The sequence below is a fragment of the Megalops cyprinoides genome, chromosome 4 (genome assembly GCF_013368585.1).
Source record: "Megalops cyprinoides isolate fMegCyp1 chromosome 4, fMegCyp1.pri, whole genome shotgun sequence".
Taxonomy (NCBI): Eukaryota; Metazoa; Chordata; class Actinopteri; order Elopiformes; family Megalopidae; genus Megalops; species Megalops cyprinoides.
Genome location: NC_050586.1, coordinates 7,566,846 through 7,592,917, shown reverse-complemented (window position 1 = coordinate 7,592,917; position 26,072 = coordinate 7,566,846). Strand labels below are relative to the sequence as shown.

Genomic DNA, 26,072 nt, shown 5'->3' with positions numbered 1-26,072 from the left:
TTTCTCACACCGCACACTCGGGAACAGAGACACGGAATGGACACGGAAGGGAGCCAGAGCAGTTTGTCCTCCGCGGACTCCCCCCACGACCCCTGGTAAACCTCCCCACTGCCTTACCTACTGCTCAGCCCGGACGCTGCTCTGAGAGAGAACCAGGAGTTGAGGGAGGACCGCTGGAGTTCCGAAACAAAGACAGACAGCGTGCTTGTTCACTGCGCTGTGCAGGACTATCACTGCCCATCCACTCCGCGGGACCGCGCGCTTGTCTTATTTTATATGCACTGCGAGCAAGGATGGTTATAATTTACCGAAACTTTTCTGCTGCTCGTGGAGTGAAGTGTGTGTGTGTTCGTGGCTAGATTTAATACTGAAATAACGGCCTGGCTGACCTCAAAAGTAGACCTGTTCTGCCAACATGGCCGTTTTATTTAAACTTCATTGGCTTCATTATATAAAGTCTAATATAGGGTAGTTATTGTTTAAATCAATTAGGTGCATGCTGTTTCACACTGTCTCTTTTTTATTTAGCAAAATGTTCATCGGCGGTTTGAGCTGGCAGACGACACAAGGTGAGCATGCTATCTAGCTACTTTTTTCTTAGAAGTCAACTTTCTGAAAGTCTGCAGAGGTCCGTCGTTGATTCGTTTTTTTCACTACTTTAAATGATGTTTATTGTTACATTTCTTGCCGGGCTGGTATGGAGGCAAATTGGTTAAGTTGTTTACGTGTTTGGGGTCTTTACAAAAGGTCCTGTAGTGATGTAAAAGAAAGAAAAACGATCAGGCTGTACTGGCCGAAATCAAAGCGTTCATTCAATGGGGATCAGTCGGCAGGGATTTTAAAAGCAGGCTCAATGGAAACAAACAAACCCATAGAGGGTGAGATTAATTGGAAATAAGTCTAGGAAATCAGTATGAACTGTATATAAGATTCTGAGCACGGGGTGAGCACATCTCCAAAGGGAAAAAAAAACAAACTGGCAGGTTCTAGGACGCCGCTTCTGACTTTGTTTTTTGGGTACTGCTCTCTTAATGTTAACCCGTGCCACCTCCTTTTCTCTCCTCGGAAGACGGGCTTGTGGAGGGTTCGCTTTGCGGGAATCGACATCACTGAATTTGTTTTTGTCGTTGGGCTATGCATGAGCTGTGCTGAATCACGCATAATAATACAGTCAGCCTGGGCAGTAATCCGCTGAGTGACGGTCATTGAGGGATAGACAGGCCATGCCTAAACGAGAATCTTATTGTTTTTAAGCTCTGGCGTCTCTTACTAAAATATGGGTTGGAAGATAAGCTAACATTTATTGATTTCATATATATATACACCCAGTGAATACCCATATGGATTGCTTGACTATAGATTGCTCATAAAGTCAACACAAGTCACTGAAAAAACTGCTAAAACTAAGTACTAACTGACCACCGCACAACTTTGCAACACAGGTAAACTACGAGCCACAATTAGCCTATGTTCTGTGCAGAAAGACGTACATTTTCTGTGAATGTATACGCTAGTTGGAAACAGTAGTATACATTATGCTAGCATACAGTAGTTGTCAGTCTAAAACATTTCAATGGCTGAACATTCTGAAAGCAGCTAGCAAACGCTTGACGTTACTCGAGCACCTAACGGACGGGCATACCCTATCATTCAGTGGTTACCACCTTGTCTGTCACATTATGTAAATTTCTATCTTCAGAAAAATGACTCATTCTTCCCATCTTCTCCCTTAGAGGGTCTAAAGGAATACTTCGGTAAATTCGGCGAAGTGAAGGAGTGTATGGTGATGCGGGATCCGGTTACAAAGCGGTCGAGGTAAGGGAGGCGTGCGCTCCGCGGCGCCCTATCACAGACATTCAAACATGGTGCACAACAAGCCACTGATACACGCTTCCATGTATGTATATATATTCATGTAATTTCGTTTTGTAATTGTTTTTCATGTCCGCGTAATACTTGTCTAATCTGATCTGATATTTACTTGCAGGGGGTTCGGATTTGTTACTTACGTAGACCAGGCTGGCGTGGATAAAGTTTTGGCTCAACCCAGGCACGAATTGGATTCTAAAACTGTAAGTTACAATCAGTTCTGCCCTGTCACTCTGTCTCCGTTTCTTTTGTTCCCTGAAATAAATACGGAATAAGCACACCACAGGCAGCATTTGCAGGTAGTTGTTTAGGTTGTAAGATGGACGTGTTTTTTCGGTCTTTACAGTCTTTTTTTTTTTTTTTTTTTTTTTTTACCTTTGCCCTATTGTAAATTATGTAATATAACCCTACATGCTAATTTACCCCTAAGTGATTCATGATCTTTTTTCTCAGACACGCCTGAAAACCTAGACCGAAAGTTTCTGCTTGAAATTATTTTGGGGGCTAAATCCACACGTTTAAGTATTTATCCGATTTAAAAGCCTGAACTCTTTTTGTCTATAGGCAATTATTTAAAACAGCCTGTGTACGGTATTAAAATACTGTTACAAGCGAAAGTTAAAATCGACGTAATAAGTCGTTCTCCGTGCCCTTTGGAGAGATTTAGTATCAACACAGTAAAATGAGAAACTTGTTTACTGGCCGCCCGAAGTGCTTAAAAATTCAACCTCTAACTGTAGGCCTTGAGTTTTGCCAACAGTCTTGGCCCAGCGAAGCCACTAGGCTACCTGAAAAAAAATATTAGCTTTTATGAAGGATACCTTGAATACACTTAAAATTGTCATACTCGTTAAACGTTGTTCCAGGGACACTTTTCATAGTTTACCACTCAATTCAAATGTAAATCAAGAAGCCATGCAAATGTGCTTAGGGGAAAGTGCGCAATTAGATATGACTGGAGAGAATGTGCCAGCCTCGCAAGGGAGGACGCTGGTTCCACTTTTTCATCCCTTTCTATAGCCCCATTTCCCAGCTGCTGATGAGGAAAATATTGAAGAAATAAAAGGAATACAGCAGAATGAGCTTTCTCTGCCTCTCCCTCCCACCGCGAGGTTGTCAGGAGCGCGTTCTTATTCGGTGTCCATCGCCATGGTAACCGGGGGACCCAGACAGGGTGGCTCTTAACGCTCCAACTATGGAGGGGGCTTGGTTGCAAGTGTGACTGGAGAACTTATAACAGAAACACTGAAACGGGATTTTCATTTTATTCATTACTCTTTGTTTTGGATTTTTTTTCACGGGAGAATATTGGTATAAAAAATAAGACGGAACACTGAGAGGGTTCATTATAGGTGCACACTGTGTGTAGTCGAAGGAAGGGAATTTAATTGATGTTGAAGGATAAAATGCTGGGAGGCATTTATTTGTAGTCCATCTTAAGATTCTCCAGTGGTTTGGTTTCTTTGACCCATTGCAGGTGGGAGGACGGGACAGCAATTTAATGGAATAAGGTACTGAGCTAGTAAAGGGTGTAAGTGCTGGTACATCGGATTAGCGTGTGACAACGGTGACATCCTAAGTGGTTACATTGCAAATGGAAGTAAGTGGGTTTGGGCTAATTGACTTACACACACACAGGAAAAAGTCAGATTGGGATACAGCAGTATGGCATGCCTTAGTTTCTTCACTGGATTTGTGAGGTGGTATTACTGATGTAAAAAATATAATCAATAAATGTTTTAGCATGATGATTTCTCAAATCATTGACCCTCACCCCACCTCCATGTAAGTGTTTTTAGTGCTCCTACAAAGGACTGACATGCTTTAAGGCCCAATGGACAAATTTAGGGCTAGTGGGGTGATGTCACTATATCCTTGCTACAAAATACATCCCACAATGCACCATTTTTATGACAGTATGCGGTATTAATTACATGACATAGCACTGCGTCTTGGCACAGGAAAACTTTGGTGTTCTTGAAAAGTCTGTGTGAAACTTTGTGTGTGTGTGCGTGTGTCTTTGTTTCTAATGAATGTGGGTGGGTCTAGGGACAATGGCGGCCCGTTCGTCGCCATGGGGATCGGTGAGTACCCCCCCCCCACCTCCCACCCCCAGGGGGTCAGAGGGAGGGAGTGGTGATGGCTGTGGGGAGGTCAGCGCATTGAGATTTTCTGGAGCTCTGTCTCTTTTGTGTTGCGAACTGTATACCTTCTCAGCACCGCAACACCAGAGGGCCGGAAATTATCAAGGGGGGGAAAAAACACAAGGCAAGCAGCGTGTAAGAGAGAATAAACACAGAGAGAGAGAGAGCGAGAGAGAGAGGTACCATGGAAGTAAAGGAGATGTATAAAGTTAGCCAAAAACAGAAAAAGCTTTAGGCAAAAGTGTTGAAAATGGAAACAATAAGCACACAGCAGGTTTAAAACGCTGCAGATCAGTAATAGTATGGCTTAATGTGGATTGGCAGCTAAAGGATGAGCTCCTCATATTCACTTGCAGCAGGATCGGTATGGTGATGTTCGTAACCAGGGGTGGCGTTATGGTTTTTCGTCATGGGACCATTGTCTCCATAGTGACCCCCGTCTCTCCAAAATGAGCAGGATACAAACACAGTACAGCCACGCCAAGCCTCTCTTAATCATTTTGGAAACTGATGGAAAGTGAGGAAAAAAAGGGACCTGTAGGGATGTTTATTGGGGTGCTGACATTTTGATTTGTCAACAGGAAGTTGGTAACTGCGCATTAAGTGGAGAAGTGCCAGGGAGTTGTTTCTTTGGAGATAGCCTGTTCCTGATCTGCAAATGTCAGCAGCGTTGTTGAACCCATCTGTCAAAAGATGTGCTGTTGAACAAGACTATGCTTTAGCCACTTCAGATACATATGTGCCACTTTTGATCACGAATAATGGCAACATTCAAAGTGAACTGTTCTAAATTGCTTTTTCCCATATCCCTCGTGAGCTGGATCTTTTAATAGGTTAGCACTGGCTACTGCAGGCCCGTGAAACGAGTAGATTTTAAAGACAACCAAGGTATAAAAGTCCCATTGAGCGTGGCGTTTATGAGTTTGAACTCAACTTGAATCCATGTATGACCTTTGCGTGTATGGCAGATAGGGTCTCACATAGGCACCTGTCCGTTTTTTATGACCTCACCAGCTGAAGCCGGGTACACTCTGGTGGGGGATGAGGTGGGTCCAGAAGGGGGGTGGTGTTGGGGGGAGGGGGGCTGTTGGCATCGTTCACACCCTGTGCCTGCTGCAGCCCGCGTGCTCGCTTTGAGCCAGCATGCTCATTCAGCGGCCGGCGGAGCGAGATGGCGTGGAGTAGGGGCTCCCAGGGGCCGAACTTCCTGCCCTCTCCCTCCCCAGTTTGGAACGGACATTGTTGAGCCGCCCGGGGAAGGCGGGCAGGCGGGCGCAAGAGGGAGGAGGAGGAGGAGATTCTCCTCTGACAACTGAAAGAATGCGACACGCTGGGTCCGACTGAACCGTTTCCTGACCCTCCGCCAGCGAGAGGTCGAGGGAAGAAAGGAAGGAGAAAGGAGGGACAGAGAGGCTGTGTTGTGTCTGAGAAAGAGAGAGAGAGGGAGAGAGTGGATGTCTAATCATATCAGTGTTTGGAGGGAATCTGAGCAAATGTTTGCCCAAAGTCAGCCCTGTGAAGAATGTCTGCATTGTGAAAACAGATTGCACATAATAACTGTGTTCTCCAAAAAAAAAAAGAAAAATTGGTTTCTGACACAGGTGATTATTGTCATCCTGTTTATTCTTGCCATCTACCGCCAGATCTCCCGCTTGAAAATCAGAGACCTGTCTGTAAACTGATTTGGAAGAGGGTCTCCGAGTTGGCTAAGTTACTGTGACTTCAGATTGGTGTTTTCTGATAGAGAAAATGTGTGTTTAGTAGAGAGAGAGAGAGGGAGGGGGATTGTGTGTGCGTGTGCTCCAGTGGAGTGAGTGAGAATCAGTGGCCCCCAAGGATCCCCACTGACAGCTGTGGGGGGAGGTTTCCATGTTCCCAGTGGATGGGGAAGGGGGGGGGTAGGTGAGGTTGAGGCCAGGGAAAAGGTTCCGTAGTAACTCATAAATTCCAGGTGTAAAGGGAAGGGACAGTTGAGGTGAGGGAATGGCCGCTGATATGGCTAGAGAATTGGGTTTGGAAGGCTTATGTCGGGTAGGTGTTGCTTACATGAAAACGTTAATAACCAATCAGAGATCAATGTGGAGCCCCCATAACGTCTGGCACAAAGGCATCAGTTGGTTTGTTTATAGGTGTAATGGTGTCTGGTCTGTTTTACTTAAGGTGTTTTGTTGCAGCCAACCTGTGTCTCCTTTCCGTTGGGGTTGGCCCGGAGAGATTAGCCCTGACTGTGCTGACTGGAGCAGGAGAGGGTGTGGGGGGAGGGTGAAGGGGATAACCCCCTTGGTGATTAGTATGGATCTCAAATGCTGCTAATCGGATTGAAGGAAACAAACTGGGTTGTACTTCCGAGGTACTGCATAGATCGAACTAAGCTTGTGCTTCAAAGTGTTTGCAAAGAGTCTCGGCTCACCGATCGGTCCCGCCCAGTCTCGCGCACATTCTACACGTCGGCAAGGGAAGACTTGGTGTAACACATTGACAGATATCTGATGGCTTCTCTGTCGTTGATCAGTGTCAAATGACCTGATGGCTAGAGGCAGCGGTTTACACTGGCTGTCCATGTTGTTTGTGTCGAAGAGGTGCTGGTGATATCCACACACCTCCCGTTGATGCATCTTGCTGCAGGGTAATGGGTCTGCTCATTTGTTTCACAGTAAACTAACCAAACCAGCTTGACCGCTGATATTGAGCTGCATCGTAAAGTTCTCTTTGATAAGCATATGCTCCACGTGCTGACTTAAGTCTTACAGAGGGGGAGAGCACATTCAGAAGCCTGAAGCTGTGGGGTTGAGTTCTGAGAGACACCCCTTGACCCTTTGATCACGTTAATTCACTGGCATTGCATCTGTAAGATATGTAGCTGCTTAAATGGATTGAAAGTGAAGATTAACCTGTGTAAATTGTCCCGGTTTAGGCCTTCGGTTGAAGTCAGCAGATAGTAAATCCATAAAATAGTCAATCCATGAAAACCAAATCTGAATACTTGTCAAGGAGCTAATCAAAGTGCAATGCAAATAAATGCAAAACTGTTGTGTTAACGAGACTACCTTCACAACCTAAATGTTGCTGTGTTTCGGTTGATTCCTGACATATGAACGCCTCCACAAACATTTAAAGAACGCCTGATCACTCATGGGGTCCAGCGGGAGTTTCAGCTCTGAATTATGGTGTCCAGAGGGAGTTCACAATGACGTTTACAGTGTCCTTTACAGTGACGTTCAGAGTGCGTTTCATTTATTCATCTACGCCTTTCCGATTTCCAAAGGACTGTTTACCAGGCCGTGAGCAAAAATGTGTTTAATCTACTAATATGTCATGGTTACCTCACCAAATACCAGTGTAATTATTTTCTAGCAATCAGTTTAGAACGTGCAATAAAATGGGAGGAAGAGTGAATCATGCGTATCCTGGGCTGCGTCGAGTTTGACGTGGGGTTGGGCGTGTACGCTCTGCCCTCGGCGAGGTGGGTTGTGCCCGCCGCCGGCTCTGTGCTCCTTCGGCCCGCCTCCGGAGCCCCCGTTTGTTTCAGCCGGCCTCATCTGCGCGCGTCTCCTCCGCCTCCTTAATTAATGAAATGGCCGTGGAGGTCTGCTGAGTCACAGCACTGACTGAGAGCATGTTTCCTCCGGTGGGTCTCCTTTTAAATTTAGCCCCTTTTCCCCTCACACAAGCATGCCACACCTCCACCTACTTCTCCTACAGTTGGCTCAAAACCCATCCTTTTTATAAGAAAGGGCTCCTGTTACCAAAAAGAAGGCACAAATAAATTTTGTACGCTCCTCAACGATGGGTATCCATCCCACCCCCCACCCCCCCCCAGGTAATTTCAATTTCGAGTTCTACATGTTGATACCGAAATAATGACTGTCCATTAATTTTTCCCTCCCCACTTATGTGTGTCAGTTGCTGTCTGTTGATTTTGTTTGTTTGTTTGTGTGTCTGTTTGTTTTTGAATGTGTACAGGAGTGTTGGACAACAGAAGGGTTGGTGACGTGAGGTGACTATCAGAGTAGTCTAGAGACCATAGCACTAAACAGTAGACATCGCATCTGATTCTGTACAGTCTAGCTTAGTTCATTTTTTTTTCTTTCTTTTTTTTTTTTTTTTTTAGCTACGTATTTTAGAATCTTCAGTGAGGTCACAATATAGACTAAACACTGTGATATACCGCACTCTAAAGCAGAGTGCAGGCGGCCATAGAGGCCAAGCTCTCTACTGTAGCTCTATTCTACCCTGTCATGGTTACAGACTAATATAGAACTCTTAGCGCTGTACTGTCTCTCTGTTTCACTGTCTGGTATAACAACAGTACAGCATGGCGTAGTCTAGCATTGTACTTTAGCTCTTTTAGATCAGCATAGACTAATATAGAGATCTTAGCATTGTACTCTATAGCCCTGTATCATAGACATAGCCTTTCAACACCGTCTTTTTCGCCATGACATGGTCAAGCGCTGCTAAACCAGCACAGATTAAATTTAAGGGCCCTGCTGGTGTCTTTTATTGTGTGGCATGTTGAACCTGTACACTGTACCGTAGTTCCGACTGACGAGTAGAGTGATTATCCAGTGTTAACTCAATCAGTACTAGCGCTGTTGGTTGTAGCTGTAATTCTGTTCTCTGCTACTGACCTAAGTTTTTTTTTTTTTTTTTTTTTTTTTTTTTGTTGAAACCAGTCCTGCTGCGTCTTAACTGACCGGTGGCCTCCTGTGTGGCCGGTGGTGTGAAAATGGCCGAGTGGTTCAGACCGTTAAATTGTAGGCTTTTTGCAGTGCTGATTCAGAGTGCCAGCCCAGGGCAGGAAACAAACCGATTAAATGGTAGTTTTGCCAAAGAGCGATCCTCTCTTTTTCTTTTTTTTTTTTCTGTAGGAAGAGTGAAGCAAAAACAAACAAACACAAACAAACAAAAAAAAAAAACAAAAAAAACGAGGCTGCTGTCCGAGTGTGTGCGTGTTACTCAGTCTCCCCTGTTTGATCTTACTCGCTCCCTCTCTCTGTCTCCCTCCCTCTCTCTCCCTCCCTGTCTTTCCTCTTCCCTCTCTCCGTCTCCCCGTGTCTCTCCTTCTGTTCGGTGGGAGATGAGATGTGTTTGTGATTTTAGTGGCTGTGTGAGATTCCAGAAGATCACATGTCACACAAGGGTGGCATAGAGGATGTGAGGGGGGAAGGAGGCCTGGGTGGAGAGGCTACTCCCAGTACTGATCAGTCTGGGCTGCTCTTGCGTTAGCCAGCCTCAAACTGGTGGACGCGCTTAGTTTCACACACTGCAAGTCGCGCGGCCGAGATCCACCCTGCTCCCGCTAAATGCGCACTCATCCCGTCTTTTGGCTTTGCCCTAAATGAGCTTCGCCCAAGGACGGGGATCAAGTGTTGCTAATAACTTTAAAGGAGGGCTTTTTTGATCTATGGAGTCTGTTGCTTGTCGCGCACGCCACAACTGAGGCGCGGATCGAGATTGAGTTTCGGAGCTGGGTGGGCGAGTGGGCTACAGGTTCAGGGCTGGAAGCACCTGGTCGGGCTCCCACCTCTTCACACACACCTGTAGGAAGGAAAGGAGCTGAGCAGGGGGGAATCGGGGTCAGGCGCATATGGAAGTCGGGTCTCCTCCTGTGCCGCTGCAGGTAGAGATGAGAAGAGGTGGTGCGGTTTATATCGCCCTGTATAGGTAGAACAATGGGCCCTTCACAACCCCCCCCCCCCCCCCACATCTCTGCATTTCCCTTCCCCCTCCCTCTCCTTTGTGTCACAGGTGAAACTGACAGCTCCTAATTCTGGTCGATCTTTCTCTTTCTCTCTCTCTCTCCTTCTCACTCACTCATCTCTCCCCAAACACTTCCTGAAGGCCTTTTAAACATTCTTCCTCTATAGCGTTATTTTTAACCCCCCCCCACACATGCTGTCCTCTTTCCCCTCCTCTGTTGGTATCCCCCCTCCCTGTCCACTGTCCTTACCCCTCCTCCCTATTGCTTAGAGTATTGTTGGGGTATTGAGAGAGAGCCAGAGCATATCTGTCTGGAGGGGTCTATGGCATTCACAGTGGGATAATAGTGAGCCAAATTCATTTCTGACTTCACCTCCAGCGCAAGAGTTTCACCCGGTTCCGCTACTCTTGTTTACCCACAAAGCTCGCTCTTTTGCGTGGAGACTTTGAAGCTCAGCCCGACACGAACGCGTACGTTCTGCTTGGCAGGAAGTGAAATGCGTGCGCGGGCAGGGCGTAGCGCTCTGCTCCAGAGAGCAGAGTGGCACACGGGCCTTATGCGAGTCGAGAGAAATCCTGGTTTGTTGAACTACAAACTCAAGGGAGAAGGAGACACGGAAGACTGGGGAAATGGTAGGACCAAGGGCACAGAACTGCAGACTCTACGTTCTCATGAGCTAATAGGTCGACCTGTGGCAGGCCTCCCCAGTTCCTCTCTGGGCATGTTTGTTACATGTATATAAAAAGTTAATTTGACCTCCTCCCCCTCTCCCATTTTTTTCCCTTCAGATTGACCCAAAAGTGGCATTCCCTCGCAGAGCACAGCCGAAGGTAAGTGGGGGTAGCTGTTGTGTTATGTTCTCCTTGTCAAATCTTTCCCTTTTTTTCTGAACGCCGTGCGTCTCTGTGCTTCAGAAACCGGCGTGTATGTCGAGAGGAATTGAGTGGGCAGAAGTCAATTGGTGTTTGTGTCAGTATGATTCCCTATCAGTTTGACCTCATAGGAGGATATTGATGTGCAGAATCTGGGTTAATTCCCAGCAATGGGGCAGTGACAGAGCTGTCATTATGACATCATCACGGCGCCCGGGGGGAGGGAGACTATTTCCTGCCGTGTGATCGAATGATGGAGTCATTACATCAGCTATGACTCATCAAATTTCAACCCTCAAGATTCGTTCGACATACACCTCTCATTCCAGCACGCTGACAGTTACATCATGTGTTTGCCTGCGGACTTTCAAACACCAGCTGATTTCATTTTATTCTGTTGCAATTAGCACCGTGTGACAAAGTAGCTTTTGTGTGAATGACAATACCGGGAAAATTTCATAAGCCCTGTTTCCCTCAATGGCATTAAGCTCAAAGTCCAAGTGGGCACCTCGGCTCTTTAACAAGGGTTTGCCGGTGATGGGCTCTTACAGACCACTTCTGAAATCAATCAGGGAAAGGTCAGGGGGCACCACACAGTGCGTGCTTTTAGTGGTGTGGGAGCATTTGTTGACGGTCCCTTTCATGAATGGGGGAGAGGGGCCTGAATAATCAAAGCTGAGCTTAAGCTTGGAGACATAGCAAAGCAGAGATGCATGTTTCCTGGGTTATTAACGTCATTAGGAGGTCATTTACCAGATGTCTCATTCAGAGGAGCTTGCAGCGTAAGCTTTTTATGCGTTTGGAGATATGAATAGATACAGACAATATTAATATCCAAAGTGCAGTAATGACTAGTCAAGTAGTAAAACGCTTCCTGTGCAATTACACAATAAAGAAGTCACAAAACATAATCAAGCATAGTAATTAAGAAAGGTAACCAAGGTAGACCCCCCATGACTACCATAACTATTCTCCTGTTTTTGTCTTTTTTTTAATTTTATCATATTTTTGATTGGCTAGGGGAATGATTTAGGATGATTGGCAAATAGTTGTTTCTGTCCATAAATAATAAAGTCCAAAAAAGCCAAACACAAGATACACCATGCTCATAAGTAATGGGCAACCCCAACTACAACAGTTGCAAAATATTAGATAAAAACCCAGAGGTTTGTTTGTTATTTTGATCACTTTTTTTAAAAAGTGATTTTTTTAAAAAATCTTTTCCTCCCCTTCCAGTTGGTGACTCGCACGAAGAAGATCTTTGTTGGGGGCTTGTCAGTGAACACAACCATAGAAGACGTGAAGCAGTATTTCGACCAGTTCGGAAAGGTAAATGCGGCATGTTATTAGGGTGTCCTGGATTCATGGCATAGATGTGTCTCCCTAAAACAAGGCTTTAGGTCCTCCTCCCCCCCTGACTGATGACCTGTCCCAGTACCTAGCAGGGAGCAGGGCGTATTGAGGGCAGTCAGCAGAAGGCCTTTTTGTGCTCTGGGTGGCACATGGTGGTGGAGGAGAGAGGGGTGATGTTAGAGAAGAGGGAAGAGCGAACGGTTCGGGGTGGAAAGAGGGGAGGAGAAAGCAGAGAGGCCCGTTTCAGAGATGGAGGATTTTTCAATTCTCTGGCACCACCACCGGTTTTCGATGCACCAACCGGAATTAATGAACAGTGGAGCAGTGAACGTAGCTAGATAAAGTTGTAGAGAAAAGAGGGATTGAGGGTCTGGAGATAATGGAGCGAGGGAGAGGCAGCGTGATGTCAAATGGGGGAGAAGGCCTTTCCTTTCAGCGAGTGGCACTTTGAGTGGAGGAGAGAGAGAGAGAGAGAGAAGAGGGGCAAGTCCAAACTGTCAGAACGAGCAAGCGTGAGAGAGAGAAACAGGAAAAAGTTTGGGAGAGGGAGTCAAAGAAGGTGGTGGGCAAGGGGGGAGGGATTATGAGAATCTGAACTAATCTGATGTAACAGCTGCTCCTGCACCCCCCCCCTTTACCCTCACCCCCCCCAACTACCACCATCTCCCCACCCCCCATCTCCAGCCCCCTGCCTCCCTCCCAGCCTGTTGCCTTGGTGACCCGGCTTGTCCATTGTCCCTAAGTAATTCAGCGGGCAAGGGGTATTGTGGGGAGGTGATTGGGGGGGGGGGGGGGGCGGTTCTGTAACAATAACACTGATCAACTAACGGTCAAAATAGCTCAGACGCAAATGAGCCCGAGCTGTCCCGTTCACTCGGCCTCCTCGGAAGCTCCCCCGATCTGCCCGTTTCTCCATCCTAACACGGATCGTTTCGGTCCCGTTTTAGAGCAATTGAAAGGCCTCTCAGGAGCGGTGCGTTTTTTGCGAAGTTGTTTTTTTTTTTTTCTCTCTCGAAAACTCAGAACGGGCCACGGAACGACAGGGGGGCTTTGAATTGGGGAAGGGAAGGGGAGGGGAGGGGAGAGTCACTGATGTGGTAACAAAGGAGAAGAAAGGAGTGAGGAGGGCAGAGGGACAGAGAGAGGATGAAGGGGTGCTGGGCTGGAGCAAAGGCGGAATAAAAGGGGATACAAGGGGGGGAGGGGAGGGGAGGGGGACGGGGGCGAATTAAATTTTTTGCTCAGACACCGGTGACAGTCGCACCAGCATTTCAGTTTGCAACCGGACACACACCCTCGAGCTGCGCACACACCCGAGTTTCTTAAAGGCTTGCTGTGTGCAGTTATTGCTGTTGGCCTATCAGCTTCTGCCTGCTTCGAAGGTTTTGTTGTGTAGGATTACGGTCTTGCCAGTTTGCTGACGTGAGGCTTTAGGGCCGTTGGAAGTAGACGACGTTGTGCCCTGCCTGTTATTTATAGTGAAGTGCACTTTGGGGCTGTGGGCCACTGAAGTTTTTAATAACTCGCTCTGCGCGAGATTAGGGCGGAGGTAATAACTGCATGCGCGTGGAGGTTTTATGAAGGGTTGTCCCGGACGAGAGACTCGGTTGCAGTTTCCATTGTGGAAAGTGCCTTGTCCGAAACGCACTCTGACCTAGGTCAATCTCGGTTTATGGGGTCAGAGGCAAAGGCAAATGCAGATTCCCATCCACACGCAGGACGGCAAATTGACGCTGACACTGACACGTCTGAAATGCCATTAGGAGCAATTTGCTAAAGCCCTTGCTGCTGCACCTTGCTTCACAGCATCCTGCTACCGGGGCGACACGGGCTCTTTGCTTTAGCGAACAGTGGAGAGAAGGGCTCCGCTTCAGAAAAATTTAGAGTAAGCGCGGATCATCCGAGCTCACCGCGGAGGGGCGTTGACCAAGGTGGAGGGGGACAGGGGCGAAATGAGCTCAGTGCTCTGAAGCCTCTGTCCCTTTCATGAAGCCCGTCTTGTTTAACGTCGGCCTTAGAAATGGCTGTTGGCACACAGTCGCAGTAATTGTGCCAGCCACCTAACCACCGATACTTTTCCCTTCAGGGAACAGACAACAATTCCACCGGCCCTCAGTAATTGTACATTACAGTACCTCTTTGGAAAGATCTGAAGCGAGTTTTCCTCTGTCACGGAAGCTCTTGCTGTTTTATTTATTTTTTTTTTCTTCTGTAAGTTCTGGTGGAATCCCACGCCTCTTGTATGGACAGATTTAGGAACAGTTGTTCTAATCACTGTGGCTTTTTTACTCCTAACCTTGAGTGAATTAACTTCAGAAAGTATTAAATATTTTCAAGCCTTGAAAATCATCAGCAGTTACTGAAATCAAAATATTCTGTACAAGTTAGGGAAAAAAGTAAACCTTGCTTAAATTTGTAACTCAGGGTAAAGGGCACCACAGTATCTTTGTTGAAGGCCTTAAAAAGGACCCTGTACTGCTTGTAGTCTTCATGTTTTCACTTAAGCATGTACTTAAGAATGAGAGCTGGGTGTGACATGCTTCAATGACTAGTACTCAGTGAGGCCAAACAAGGCATATTTCCCCATTTTACACAAACCAGAATTGACCTGTCTGTTCACATAAATGTACCACACAAGCATATTCCTTAATTTAGCTTTTATTTCTAGTCAGGAGTTTGACCTGAACTAGTTTACCTGAACTAGTTTACCATTCCCTGATTTTAATCACCACATTTCAGGCATATCAGGTAGACAGCTTGCAAATTAATATTGGGGTGAAGCATCTCCTTTCCCCCTTTCCCCCTATTTTATTTCAATTACAAAATATGTTGAATGGATAGCTAACTGAGACCATATCCCCCTCAATTCAATCAACATTTGTCCATAACTTTGACAATCAATAAATGTGTGCTTTTCTTCATAAACACAGCTTGACACGTTCAACAAAATTCATCAAAATTATTAAAGAATTGTTTATTTAAAACATGGAACACTTTTCATGTGTTTTAGTCAAAGTTAAGGATGAACACTGATTGCATCTGGGAACTTTTCAGTTTTTGACACAAAACAGAATAGAATAGAATTTCCAGGTATATTATCAATGCATATTTTTTTTTATTAATTTAACAGTGCATTGAAATCATTCCAGATGGATACACTTTGGGTATAGACACCATAACAGGTAAAAAAAAAAAAAAAAACTCTTGCCAGCAGATTGTATCCTAGTCTGCCGAGTGATGTCTTAACAATATTACAATATCTCTTGGGTTTTCGTTACCTATGGAAACAGTTCCTTATGAAACGAAAAGACCCTTACACAAAATGGAAGTTGATTGATTGTGTGAATGAAAAGGAAAGACTGCTGTTTTGGAAAAAAAAAACTTCACACAAAAAAGGCATGATAATAACATTCCCATTTAACTCGGGGAAAGATGACACCATCCTTCTGGAGAACTTCATTCAGAACACACTACAATACAGCCGCGGCTCGTATTGTGGTCATCGTGGTTATTCACCACCGCGATGCTCCCTTTCCGGGAATTCTGAGGTCCTCCGGGCCGCTGCGTTGGCCGAGAGGAGGTTCCGAGCAACGTGATTGGACGCTGTGTTGCAGTGCAGAGGTTCCCCCGGCCACTCTGGGACGTCCCAGCTGTGCGCTGTGGAGCTGCAGGTCCAGCAGGTGCCGAGTCGGTGTGAAACGATCGCCCCCGGGCTCCCCGCATCGGTACACCGCCGCTCATGTGAGAAGCGGTGAGAGTGATAGGAGCCTTATTGCCGTCACTGAGCGGTGGGGGAAAAAAACGCCTCCCGCTTCATTCAGGTTCTCCGTTTGCGGCCTGCTCCACAGCCACAGAGCGAATTATTGCATCCCCTACCTGCTGCCATCACGGCCCCCCTGTACACACACACACACACACACACACACGCGCGCGCACACACTCACACACATGCACATGCACACAAGCACGCAAACACTAAGACCCCCATCCGCCACCATCACCACCCCCCTTCAAACACGCACACGCACACACACATACACACACAGACAGACACACACATGCACGCACGCAAACACCAGCGCCCCCCATCTCACCCTCAGCCCACTTCCAGTTCTGAATGCCAGTGTCATTATGTCACCATTTCATCTGGCAACCTGGCGATGAATCGCTGTGCCTCAGAGCGGCGGCTGCGATTTTGGAACGAACGGTTGGCCTGTTTTTGTGTGTGAGGCCGCTGTTCTTCTCAGGGTTTGGACGCCAATGGTAATTGGCTGTTTTCGGTTTGGTTGTTTTTCTTTTTTTTTCAGAGGAGAAAAATCTGTGTACAGTACTGCTTTGCCCAAGCAAACCCCCCCCCCCCCCCGCCCCCACCATTACCATTACCACCATCACCACCAAACCCCATTCCCCAACCCCACAAAAGAATGATGATTAAAATGAGAGAGAGGGAGGGAGAGATGGACAGAGAAAGTTAGGCTCCAGCCACCCATGCGAGTTCCCGATTAGAGTGCCCCACTGAAGCCTTTGTCTGCTGTCCTGTTTGGAAAAGAGGGGGTGGAGAGAGGGATGAGAGAGAGAGGGAAAGAGAGAAATGTAGAGAAGGGGGTGAGGGGTTTAGAGGGAAAGAGAAAGAGAGGCAGAGAGAGGTACAGTTGATAGTTTTATGCTTGGCTGTTCATGGTCCTATTTTAAATAATACTTGTTCAGGGACAGCCATTCATTTTAAATATCGCCCGTTCGGAGACGCCGGCAGGGCGTGGAACGGGCGGATCGCCCCGCCACAGTGGGCGCGAGTTGCCGAGTCACCGGCCCGGCAGACTGTTTTCCTCGCCGCTGACATTGCTGTGTCATTGGGTTTGGACAGGAGCGGGCGGGGAGAGAGAGTAGTGAAGGACAGACACTAATGTGTAAATGTCAGAGTGTGAGAGCGGCCTCGGTGCGCTCGGACCAACAGGTCCCCTTTCACACTGGCAGGAGGCCCCTGCCTCTTACCTTTGACCTTTCCCAGGTCGAGTTGCACTAAGGTGCCCTTAGGTACATACGCTCTGGTGCGCACACGGACACACACACACACACACACACACACACACTGCTGGAACAGTATATGCGTGTGAGCAAGTTTCGCTGGCGGTAGAATGAGAATATCTGGGGGAAGTGTCCTGCGTTAGGAACTGGGGTGCTTCCAGAAACAGTGGAAACATCGTCACTCTTGAGATTACTTCTATTTCAACCAGAGGGGGATCTGAGCTTCTGAGTGTGGAATTAAGCGATACCCCAAAATAGCAAGTTAGCACTAGTCCAAACGGGAACAAACTTAAACAGGCAAATGTCTGTGTGTTTATGTGTAAAAAGTGTGAGTTCGAACAGAATTTGTCAAAAGTTTGGAAAGTTTTGTTTAAAAAAAAGATCTGTCCACCATCAAATCAAGGGGGTGTGTTTTTTTTTTTTTTTTTGGATAGAAAGCTGTCAGTGCTGGAGGACAGAGGTAGGGAGGGAGGGGGGATGGGGGCAGGCAGGCAGAAGAGGGAGAGAGAAAAGCGGGGGGAGAGGAGGAATGACAGGCGTCTGTGCCAACAAACAACAACGCCGCTGCTCCTCTTTGTTCACTCTCTCCCTCCTTTTGTCTCTCTCCTTTTTCTCCTCCTTTCCCACTCTGTCCTTACCCCCTCTCTCTCTCTCTCTCTCTCTCTCTCTCTCTCTCTCTCTCTCTCTCTCTCTCTCTCTCCTCTCTCTCTCTCCTCTCTCTCTCTCTCTCTCTAACTTTCTCTATCACTGCCTCTCTCTCTCTCTTTTTCTCTTTCTCTTTTTCTCTTTCTCTCTCTCTCTCTCTCTCTCTCTCCGCCCTCGGTTGGATGGGCTCTCACCACACATGTTGTTCACATCTCTCCCTCAGCAGTTCATCTCCCAACTTGTATTACTCCGATATCTTGGTCTTCTCAACTTTCCTTCCTCTCTCTTTTCCTCCCTCTCTCACTCTTCTCTCGCTCTCCCTCTTTCTCTCTCTCTCTCTCTCTCTCTCTCCCCGGTCTATTCACAATGAAAGAACGGGGAGTGGTAAAAACCCTTCTAATCGAAATTCTTCGGCCAGTTTCCATGGGAATGGTAAACTTTGTGGAAAGTGAAAGGAAGAAGTGGACGCAGTTTGTGAAAAGATTAAACACCCCCCCCCCCTTTCCCTCTCAGAGAGCGAGATCGCAAGGGAGCTGGGGAGAGACACATTCAGCTCTGTTTAACTTTCAGAGGGTGGAAAAAAATGGATGAGGGTGTCTGTGTTCTCCCCAAACTCCCTCTTTTTTCCCTCTATCACCCCTCCCCTCTTAATTCTCTCCTCATCTTTTTTTTTGGCCTCTCGGCCCCACTCACTACTGCCCCCCCCCCCCCCCCCCCCCAAATCTCCTTTGTCACCTGTTTCCCAGTACTGTCCATTGTTTTTGTCTTTCTCTCTCTCTCTCTCTCTCTCTCTCTCTCTCTCTCTCTCTCTCCATCTGTTCCTTGGCCTCTCTATCAGTCTCAACAGGAGTCTGGGCCGGACAGTGCACCCTGTGCCCGCAGTTGATCAGTCTCTAACTCGCCGTCTCCCTCTGTCCATCCGCAGGTCGACGATGCCATGCTCATGTTTGACAAAACAACCAACAGGCACAGAGGTGAGGCCGCCTGACTTTCCCCCAGTTCAACCTCCAGCAGATTGCATCAAGCGCAATGGGTTTCGGGTGGCTTACAGAAAATGAGCGGAGTTTCAGGGGGAAAAAAAAAAAAAGAACCACAACTGGAAACCAGCACAGATTGTCCCCAGAACCGTTTGATGGGTCATTTGAATCTCAGGAGTCAGTCACAGCTCTCCTCCTTCCTCCCTGCCCTCTGCCTTCCACCCTTCCTACCTCTTCTCATCCCCCCACCTTTGTGTCCCCTGAGCCTCCACCTGTGCCCATCTTACCCCACTGTCCTACTTCTTACCTCTCTCCTCCGCTTCCCTCCTCCCTTCTCCTCTCTGCTTCCTCACTGTCCTCTCTCCACCTCTCACCTGTTGGCCCCTCCCTTCTCCCTTCCTCGTCTGTCAATCCTGCCCCTCCCCTTCCCTACCTTCCCTACCTTCCACTCACCTCTCTCCTGCCCCCCCCCCAATGCTGGATGAGCAGGGCCTGCTGAGGTGAAGCAACGGAACTAGGCTGTGCTAATTAGTCAGCTCGTTAATCAGGGCTCAGGATAAACCCTCCTTAAGCCCTCCCCCTCCAACCTCCCGACTGATCGATTATGACAGCAAGCCAGCTTGGCAATATCTCACAGGCCGGAGACCTCGGGGAGGGGAGGGGAGCCGAAGTAGAACAGGTGAGAGGGGGAGGGGGGAGGGGGAGGCATTTAAGGGCAGGTGAGAGGGTGTGCGGGGGTGGGCGGGCAAGAGAGAGACCTCGTGGCAGAGGATGGCGGGAGATGGAGTTGAGAGAAATGGTGGATAAAGAAGGCCTGCGGTGAAGACCAGAGGAGCAGGGAGCAGCCAGTGAGTTAGTGAGAGAGAGAGAGAGAGAGAGACTAACAGAAAGAGACCATCCGAGAGAGGGGGAGAGGGGGAGAGGGGGAGAGGGAGAGAGGGAGAGAGGGAGAGAGAGGGAGAGAGAGGGAGAGAGAGAGAGAGAGAGAGAGAGAGAGAGAGAGGGAGGAGCCATGACAGGACGGTGAGTCAGGCCATTAATCATGCTAGAGAGAGTGACAATGGAGTTGGTTAGAATGCGTGCTTGTGAAGAGGGCGGGGGTGAGGGGGGGGGGGGGGGGGGGGGACCAGGCCCACTGTTCCTCAACCTCGGCCTCATTAACAGACAGCTTTGATTTTGATAGAGTGCCATAGCAAAGATGCAGTTTATTACAGTGGCAGGAGAGTATGTCCGATTCAGCAACGCCAGACGAGTTTGATTTTTGGATATTACCGATCATGATGGGTTTTTCTTTTTTTTTTTTTTTTGTAAACCATCTTATCCATGATTCTCCTCCTTGTTTTTCTAACCCTCACATTATTATTGGTACCATGCCTCTGTTGAAAATCACCTACGTTAGGAGATCAATATCTTTGTATGTTTGTTTGGTTGCTTTCCAGATTGATAATTTACCATGAAATAAAGAAATTGGATAAAAGCGGTTAAAAAGAAAACAAACATGATGACAACTGCATTTTACAACAACAGCTCTGCCCCCTGCAGAACGAAAGGCCTAAATCTTAATCATTCCAGGGCAGAATAAACATTAACATCCAGCAATTTCAAATTAGCGATGCCGCTGCTATCTGAATAATTTTGCTCGTCGAACGTGGCAGTAATCAGCCGGAGAAAAAGGAAGGGGGGACGGGGGTTTTCCTTAAGGGTTCCTGCCAGTGGCTGTCACTTTGGATTGCATGGGCTTCTGTACCGGAAGGTAGAACAGGGGGGGTCTAATTTGGGTGTGGGTTGAAAATGCATCAGAGTGCAATGAGGAATTTAATTAAATCCTTGATTGCAAACTTTTTTTTTTTTTTTTTTTTGGCTCAGTGGGAATGCTGAACTCCCACACCTGTGTCGTATGCCACTCAGGGCTGAGTTCAGGCCAGGTCCCATAAAGGCTGGGGACTTCCCAGCATCTTCTCCGAGCTGCTGTGTTAATCGTGGGTTCACGTGCACTCTTCTGCCGTTCAGCTGCTTTTTAGTGGCGTCACAAAGTCGTGTTTCTTCGTCCCCAGGGTTCGGTTTCGTCACCTTCGAGAACGAGGACGTCGTGGAGAAAGTGTGCGAGATCCACTTCCATGAGATCAACAACAAAATGGTAAACTGGGGGCCATCAGTGCTTGTAGCCTATGACGTTAGTCAGTGTATTATAATTGTATTTGTTTATTAATTTACCCCACTGAGCATCTGTGTGTATTGTGGCTTTGTGTGTGTGCGCGCTTGTGCGTGCACGCAGGTGTAATATCTCACTTTTCTCTGAAGGTGGAGTGCAAGAAGGCCCAGCCAAAGGAAGTGATGTCACCGACAGGCTCAGCTAGGGGGCGCTCCAGGGTTATGCCGTATGGAATGGACGCCTTTATGTTGGGGATTGGCATGCTAGGTAGGCTAACAGTGTTGTCTTACCTTGTATTTGAACTCGGAGCTCTCAGGCTGTAGCTGAGTGCTGTGCCCTGTCACCTCTTTTCACGGCAGCCAAATAACCTGAGTTTATCTTTCCGAACAAGTAGCAGAAACACTGTCATTCGTCTTGTCGTGTTTATCCAATATTTATGGGAGTTTGGCCCTAAGCGGAAGTACTTGGGTAACCATAGAGCTCTAGCACCATCTGCTGTACAATCTTAAAACTGCACCCACATGTCATTTTGAAGTGCCCCGTGCTTCTGTACTTGGGAGGTGGTGGCCAGCATTCTCCCTTATTTAATTATGGTTTCTGAGAAGTCTTGATCTGTTGGCGCAATATAGTGTAATAGATTATATACCACCCTGTAGCCATCGCTTCCCTGTTGGCAGAAGATAAATGGGATTAGGCTTGGTTTCCTAGGAGACCCCCAGGGAAAATCAGGTTGGTAGAAGTTATGTTAGCGGGGCAGAAGGGCTTAGTCACCTCTCTGGACCAGGTAGAAAACCAACTACAGTGACGGGGGCTCTGTGCTGTAGGAGATGCAGTCTTTTTCACCAGGTAATAATCTGAGGTCCTGATTCAGCGGTGTTCATGGCTCTTACCGCAAACAGAAAGGCGTTTCCCACAAAATGTCCAAGACAAATGCCTAATTTGGCTCTTTTGATACTGTGTGGTCATCCCCTAGCTTAATTTGCTAAATAAGTCCCTGCCTTTCAGCTCAGATAATTTGGGGTGAGGGTGTTGGCACCAAGTGACTGTGGTACATTTTCAAAGTAGGTGCTGCTCATTGAGTGTGCTTTAATGCAACCCATATAGAAGTAACTAATAACCAATGATGGTGTCAGTCTCAGCTCAATTATGGCGCAAACTAAGGGTGCGACAATTTCATTATCAGTATTTGCTCTGCTGTCTCACTGAGGGATGTTAAACTTAAATGACATTACATGCATTTAGCAGACGCTCTCATCCAGAGCAACTAGCAGCACAAAAGAACAGAAGTCTGTCCGTTCAAATTAAATGAGGAACAGTGTCAGACTAGGCTAGCAACACCCCCCAGACCAGTGAGTGTGAGCATAACACTATTCAAGCTCTACCACAAGTTACCTTGTGAATCTCGGACTAGGCAACGAAAGCCAAGTATGCTACCACACATCAGTCACTAGAACACAGAATCCAGAGAGTGAATATTATGTGAATATATCCCATGCATTACATTATTTAGCAGATGCTCTCACCCAGAGTGATTTACATAGATTACAGTTCTTTACAATGTTATCCATTTATACAGCTGTATATCTACTGAGGCAATTGTGGGTTAAGTACCTTGGCCAAGGGTACAGCAGCAGTACCCCAGTGGGGAATTGAACCAGCAACCTTTCGGTTACAAGTCCTGCTCCTTATGCTACGCTGCCGCCCCAATATGTATTACATTTGAATATGATATGCACATATTATTTTCCATAGAGAGGCTAATGCTAACTCAGTACCCTCCTCTTTCATAGGTTACCCAGGATTCCAGGCTGCCACGTACGCCAGTCGTGGTTATACTGGCATCACCCCGGGATACACCTACCAGTTCCCTGGTAAGCCCGCCTCGCAGCCTCATCTAACACACCAGTTGGCCAGTTTGGTCCAATTGTGGTTTGTGATTGGCTTAAACACACATGCCCCTGACAGGGTCAGATTTGTGACATCTGGTTGCTGTGTCTGCCTGTGCTAAATCAGCAATGCATCTTGGCCACTCTTCACTCTTCTGGTTTTCACATCACTTGAAAAAAAATCTTGCATTATGCAGAAAATTGATTCAACTGCCATGCAATTTATAGTATAACAGCAGCTGAACTTACTACAAAGTGTCTGACTTCATTTTACTGTTGGGTGTGGTATTGAAGTGTTTTAGGCATATTTAAATTAGAGCATACCCACACCCACATACACACAAACACACCCACAACTCTGATGTCATTGGCTGCTTGTAAATTTCAGGGAGTGGAATTGTTCTTGTGCCTTTAGCCTCTGTGTGTCTGTAAGCTGGGTGGAAGAGGGTGTTGGGAACCATGTCACGTGGAACGGGGGGGGTTATGCTCATAACCAGGGCCCACTAACCCCCCCCTGCCACCACCATGCTGTCCCACACCAAAGTTCTTCCTCACCCTCTATCTAACTCATGTATTCCCACGAAACATGCTCCTGCTTGCCTTGCCAATGGAATGTTTTCACCTTCTCTCTATCTAGCCATTTGTATTTCTCACCTAAGAGTCCCAAAACCCACCCACTTACCACCTTTATCATTATCTCTCTTTTCTGGTCTCCTCTTCCTCCCTCTTTTCTCTTTTTTTTCTTTTTTTTCTTCTATCTTTAATCCCTTCTGCTCTCTGTTTCACCCTCTCTTCTTACTTTCACACCATCTTCCTCTCCGTCCCTCTCTCTTTCCTGTTCCTCTCCCTTTCTCTCTCTCTTCCTGTTCCTCTCCCTCCCTCCCTGTCTCCCTCCTTCCCTCCCTCCTTCCCTTCTTTTTAATGCCTTGCCCCCCCCCCCCCCTCTCTTGGTGAGTGTTGCCCTAGCCTGTGGTGTGCGGGTGTGTGTTTTAAAGCGCTCTCTGATATTTCTGTTCTAGAATTCCATTTAGAGAGGACCCCCCTTCTGACATCACCCCACCCCCCCGAGATCACAGGTCGGTCCCTCCTCTGGGGTTTACAAGCAGCGCGTCTTCAGTGTGTCCGACACAGTGCCCCGCTGCGTCACCCCTACGCACTGCGGTCCCGTGCTGTGCGCTGTTCCTCTGCAGACTCAGTGCAAAGCGGAAAAATTACCTGCTGTAAAAAAAAAAAAAAGAAAAAAGGGTCAGAAGAAGGGCAAAGTCAGTCACTGAACACGCCACATCAAAGCTCTGACTTTAGACTGGGAAGCTGAAAGGACTGTGCATTTCCGAGCCTAGACCATTGTCACTTATTAGTAAAAACATATTAGTAAAAACTGATGTTTTATTAAGGGCTTTGGACACGAGCTGACAAAATATGCACTGATTTAGCTTAGAGAGAACTGATATAGTGGTGTGCCTCTAAAAATCTTATATATAAAAATTGTATGCATAATTAGCATGGCACATCTGTCCTGTGTTCCTATGGAGAGCCAGCAAACATAATATATGAAATACATGAAGGTAAACCGTTTAGTGTTTAGTTTAGTCTAATAGCTTTTGTAATGTATTCGTTATATCAATTAATGACTGCTACATTGCCTTTTTGTATTTGCCGAGGTAAAAATTCAAGGATGTAAAGGGATGATGATGATGATGATGATGATAAAGACGATGTTTATGAAGGGACTGTATGAACCACAGAAATGAGGAAATACACAGTTGTGTTCTGAATGCAGGGGAAAGAAGTTAATCCTTTTTATCCCTCTGTCTTTTTGCCTGTCCTGTACAGCCATTCCTCTGACAGCCTATGGACCAATGGCAGCCGCGGCAGCAGCAGCAGTGGTTAGAGGTACAGGTAGGGGGCGCTGCTCCTCTAATTTATTCCTCTCTGTTTGTCTGTGAATGACTGAGTACCAAAGGCAGGGTTTGTACTTATACTTAGTTTGACAAACGTAATATATTTACATTTTTCTTTAAATATTGGGAGATTAAATTATAAATATAATCTAACATAATATATTTTAATATAATATATTATGTTAGATTTTGTTTGTGTCGTAGTCTTGGTAAGTAGTATACTGTGGTGTATTTTTGAAAATTCAGTGTTTATGATTACATTTGTGATTATAGGTAATTAAATGATCGGACTGTTTGAGCCAGAGGTATTGTTGGGAATCAAAAATGGCACAAAATGGCCCTCCAATAACTGACTTTGACACCTCTGACAAACATAGTCATGTAAAATAACTACATACGTATTCTGTGTTTAAACCGTTTTTATTCATGGAAGTTGCTTGTGGTTGTGAAGTTCCTCTCAGTCTGTCCAGACAATCATTAGGTGTATCCTTTTTCTTTGTCTTGAGGCTCCACCCCTTCACGCTCAGCTGGGTTCCTAGGTACCAGCAGCCCTGGGCCAATGGCAGACTTGTATGGAGCAGCTAATCAGGACTCTGGAGTCAGCAGTTACATCAGTGCTGCAAGTCCCGCCCCCAGCACTGGATTTGGCCACAGTCTTGGGGTATGACAAAGTCTGATGTTCCCACATCGGCTCCTTGACAGCCCAGTTAGCATGTCTACATATTGCCCAGAATGACATTGACACAGGTATTCACATGCTAGCAAGCAGAGTTATGGATGAACGGCTAAATTACAAATGGCACATTCAGCAATCTGGCGTACCAAAGTAGTGACATACCAGGACTTCTGTCAGCGGCAAAGTAGGGCATCTTTTCAAAGATACAGACGTGCTTTAACCAAACCACAGTGGAACAGTGACAGATGAGTCACAGTGGCCCAGTATCCTTAACAAGCACGAGTCACAGAGGCCTAAAGTGTTGCTTCCACAACTTAATCATGTATTACTTAAGTATTACTTAAGAGTTAATTCACTGTGTCAACCACATGAACGACACAAGAAAGGGGATTGTTCTCAGTGACTGAATAGTCCTTGTGTGATATCAGGAGCAATTCTGCTGTTTTCCTCCTCTCATCTCTGCTCTCTCTATAGGGACCTCTGATTGCTACCGCCTTCACTAATGGCTACCACTGAGAAGGTAAGCCAGCACTTTTTATCTCTGTCTTGTGAAACCTGTGTTCCTGCATGTGTATAATGGTATTGGCAGTTTGTCAGTCTTAACTTGTATCCTGCAGTGTTTATGTCAGTATAAAGTTGACTTAAAAAGCTCTGTTCTCTGTCTCTCTAAAAGGCTGTCAGATCAGAAGATGGGAGGGGTCAACTCTGCTTTGAGCCAATCAGACCCCTCTTTTCTGCTGCGTGTTGCTGTCTCCTGCACCACATTGGCTGCAGCAGCTCTGACTTGATCCTGGCTCCCCTTGACTCCACCCACCCACTGAAGATCTTTTCATTTCCTGTTTCCTGTACTAACATCACTTCCTGTCTT

General features: G+C 46.8%; 1 protein-coding gene across 3 annotated transcripts; it reads left to right on the top strand.

The window, feature by feature from the left end:
• Nucleotides 1-26,072, top strand: msi1b (musashi RNA binding protein 1b). Of its 3 annotated transcripts, none has more exons than XM_036527093.1 (15): nucleotides 1-95; nucleotides 529-569; nucleotides 1,734-1,815; nucleotides 1,988-2,072; nucleotides 10,506-10,547; nucleotides 11,826-11,918; nucleotides 18,538-18,586; nucleotides 20,644-20,726; nucleotides 20,891-21,008; nucleotides 22,532-22,612; nucleotides 23,647-23,703; nucleotides 24,461-24,520; nucleotides 25,035-25,189; nucleotides 25,679-25,724; nucleotides 25,878-26,072. In XM_036527093.1, exons 1-14 carry the CDS (start codon nucleotides 37-39, stop codon nucleotides 25,718-25,720), a joined length of 1,047 nt encoding a protein of 348 aa, XP_036382986.1. In that variant the 5' UTR covers nucleotides 1-36; the 3' UTR covers nucleotides 25,721-25,724; nucleotides 25,878-26,072. The 3 variants fall into 3 exon arrangements, with proteins under 3 accessions (XP_036382986.1, XP_036382985.1, XP_036382987.1); XM_036527092.1 differs by having other exon boundaries at nucleotides 24,461-24,526; XM_036527094.1 differs by lacking the exons at nucleotides 1-95; nucleotides 529-569 and adding an exon at nucleotides 1,404-1,442 and having other exon boundaries at nucleotides 24,461-24,526.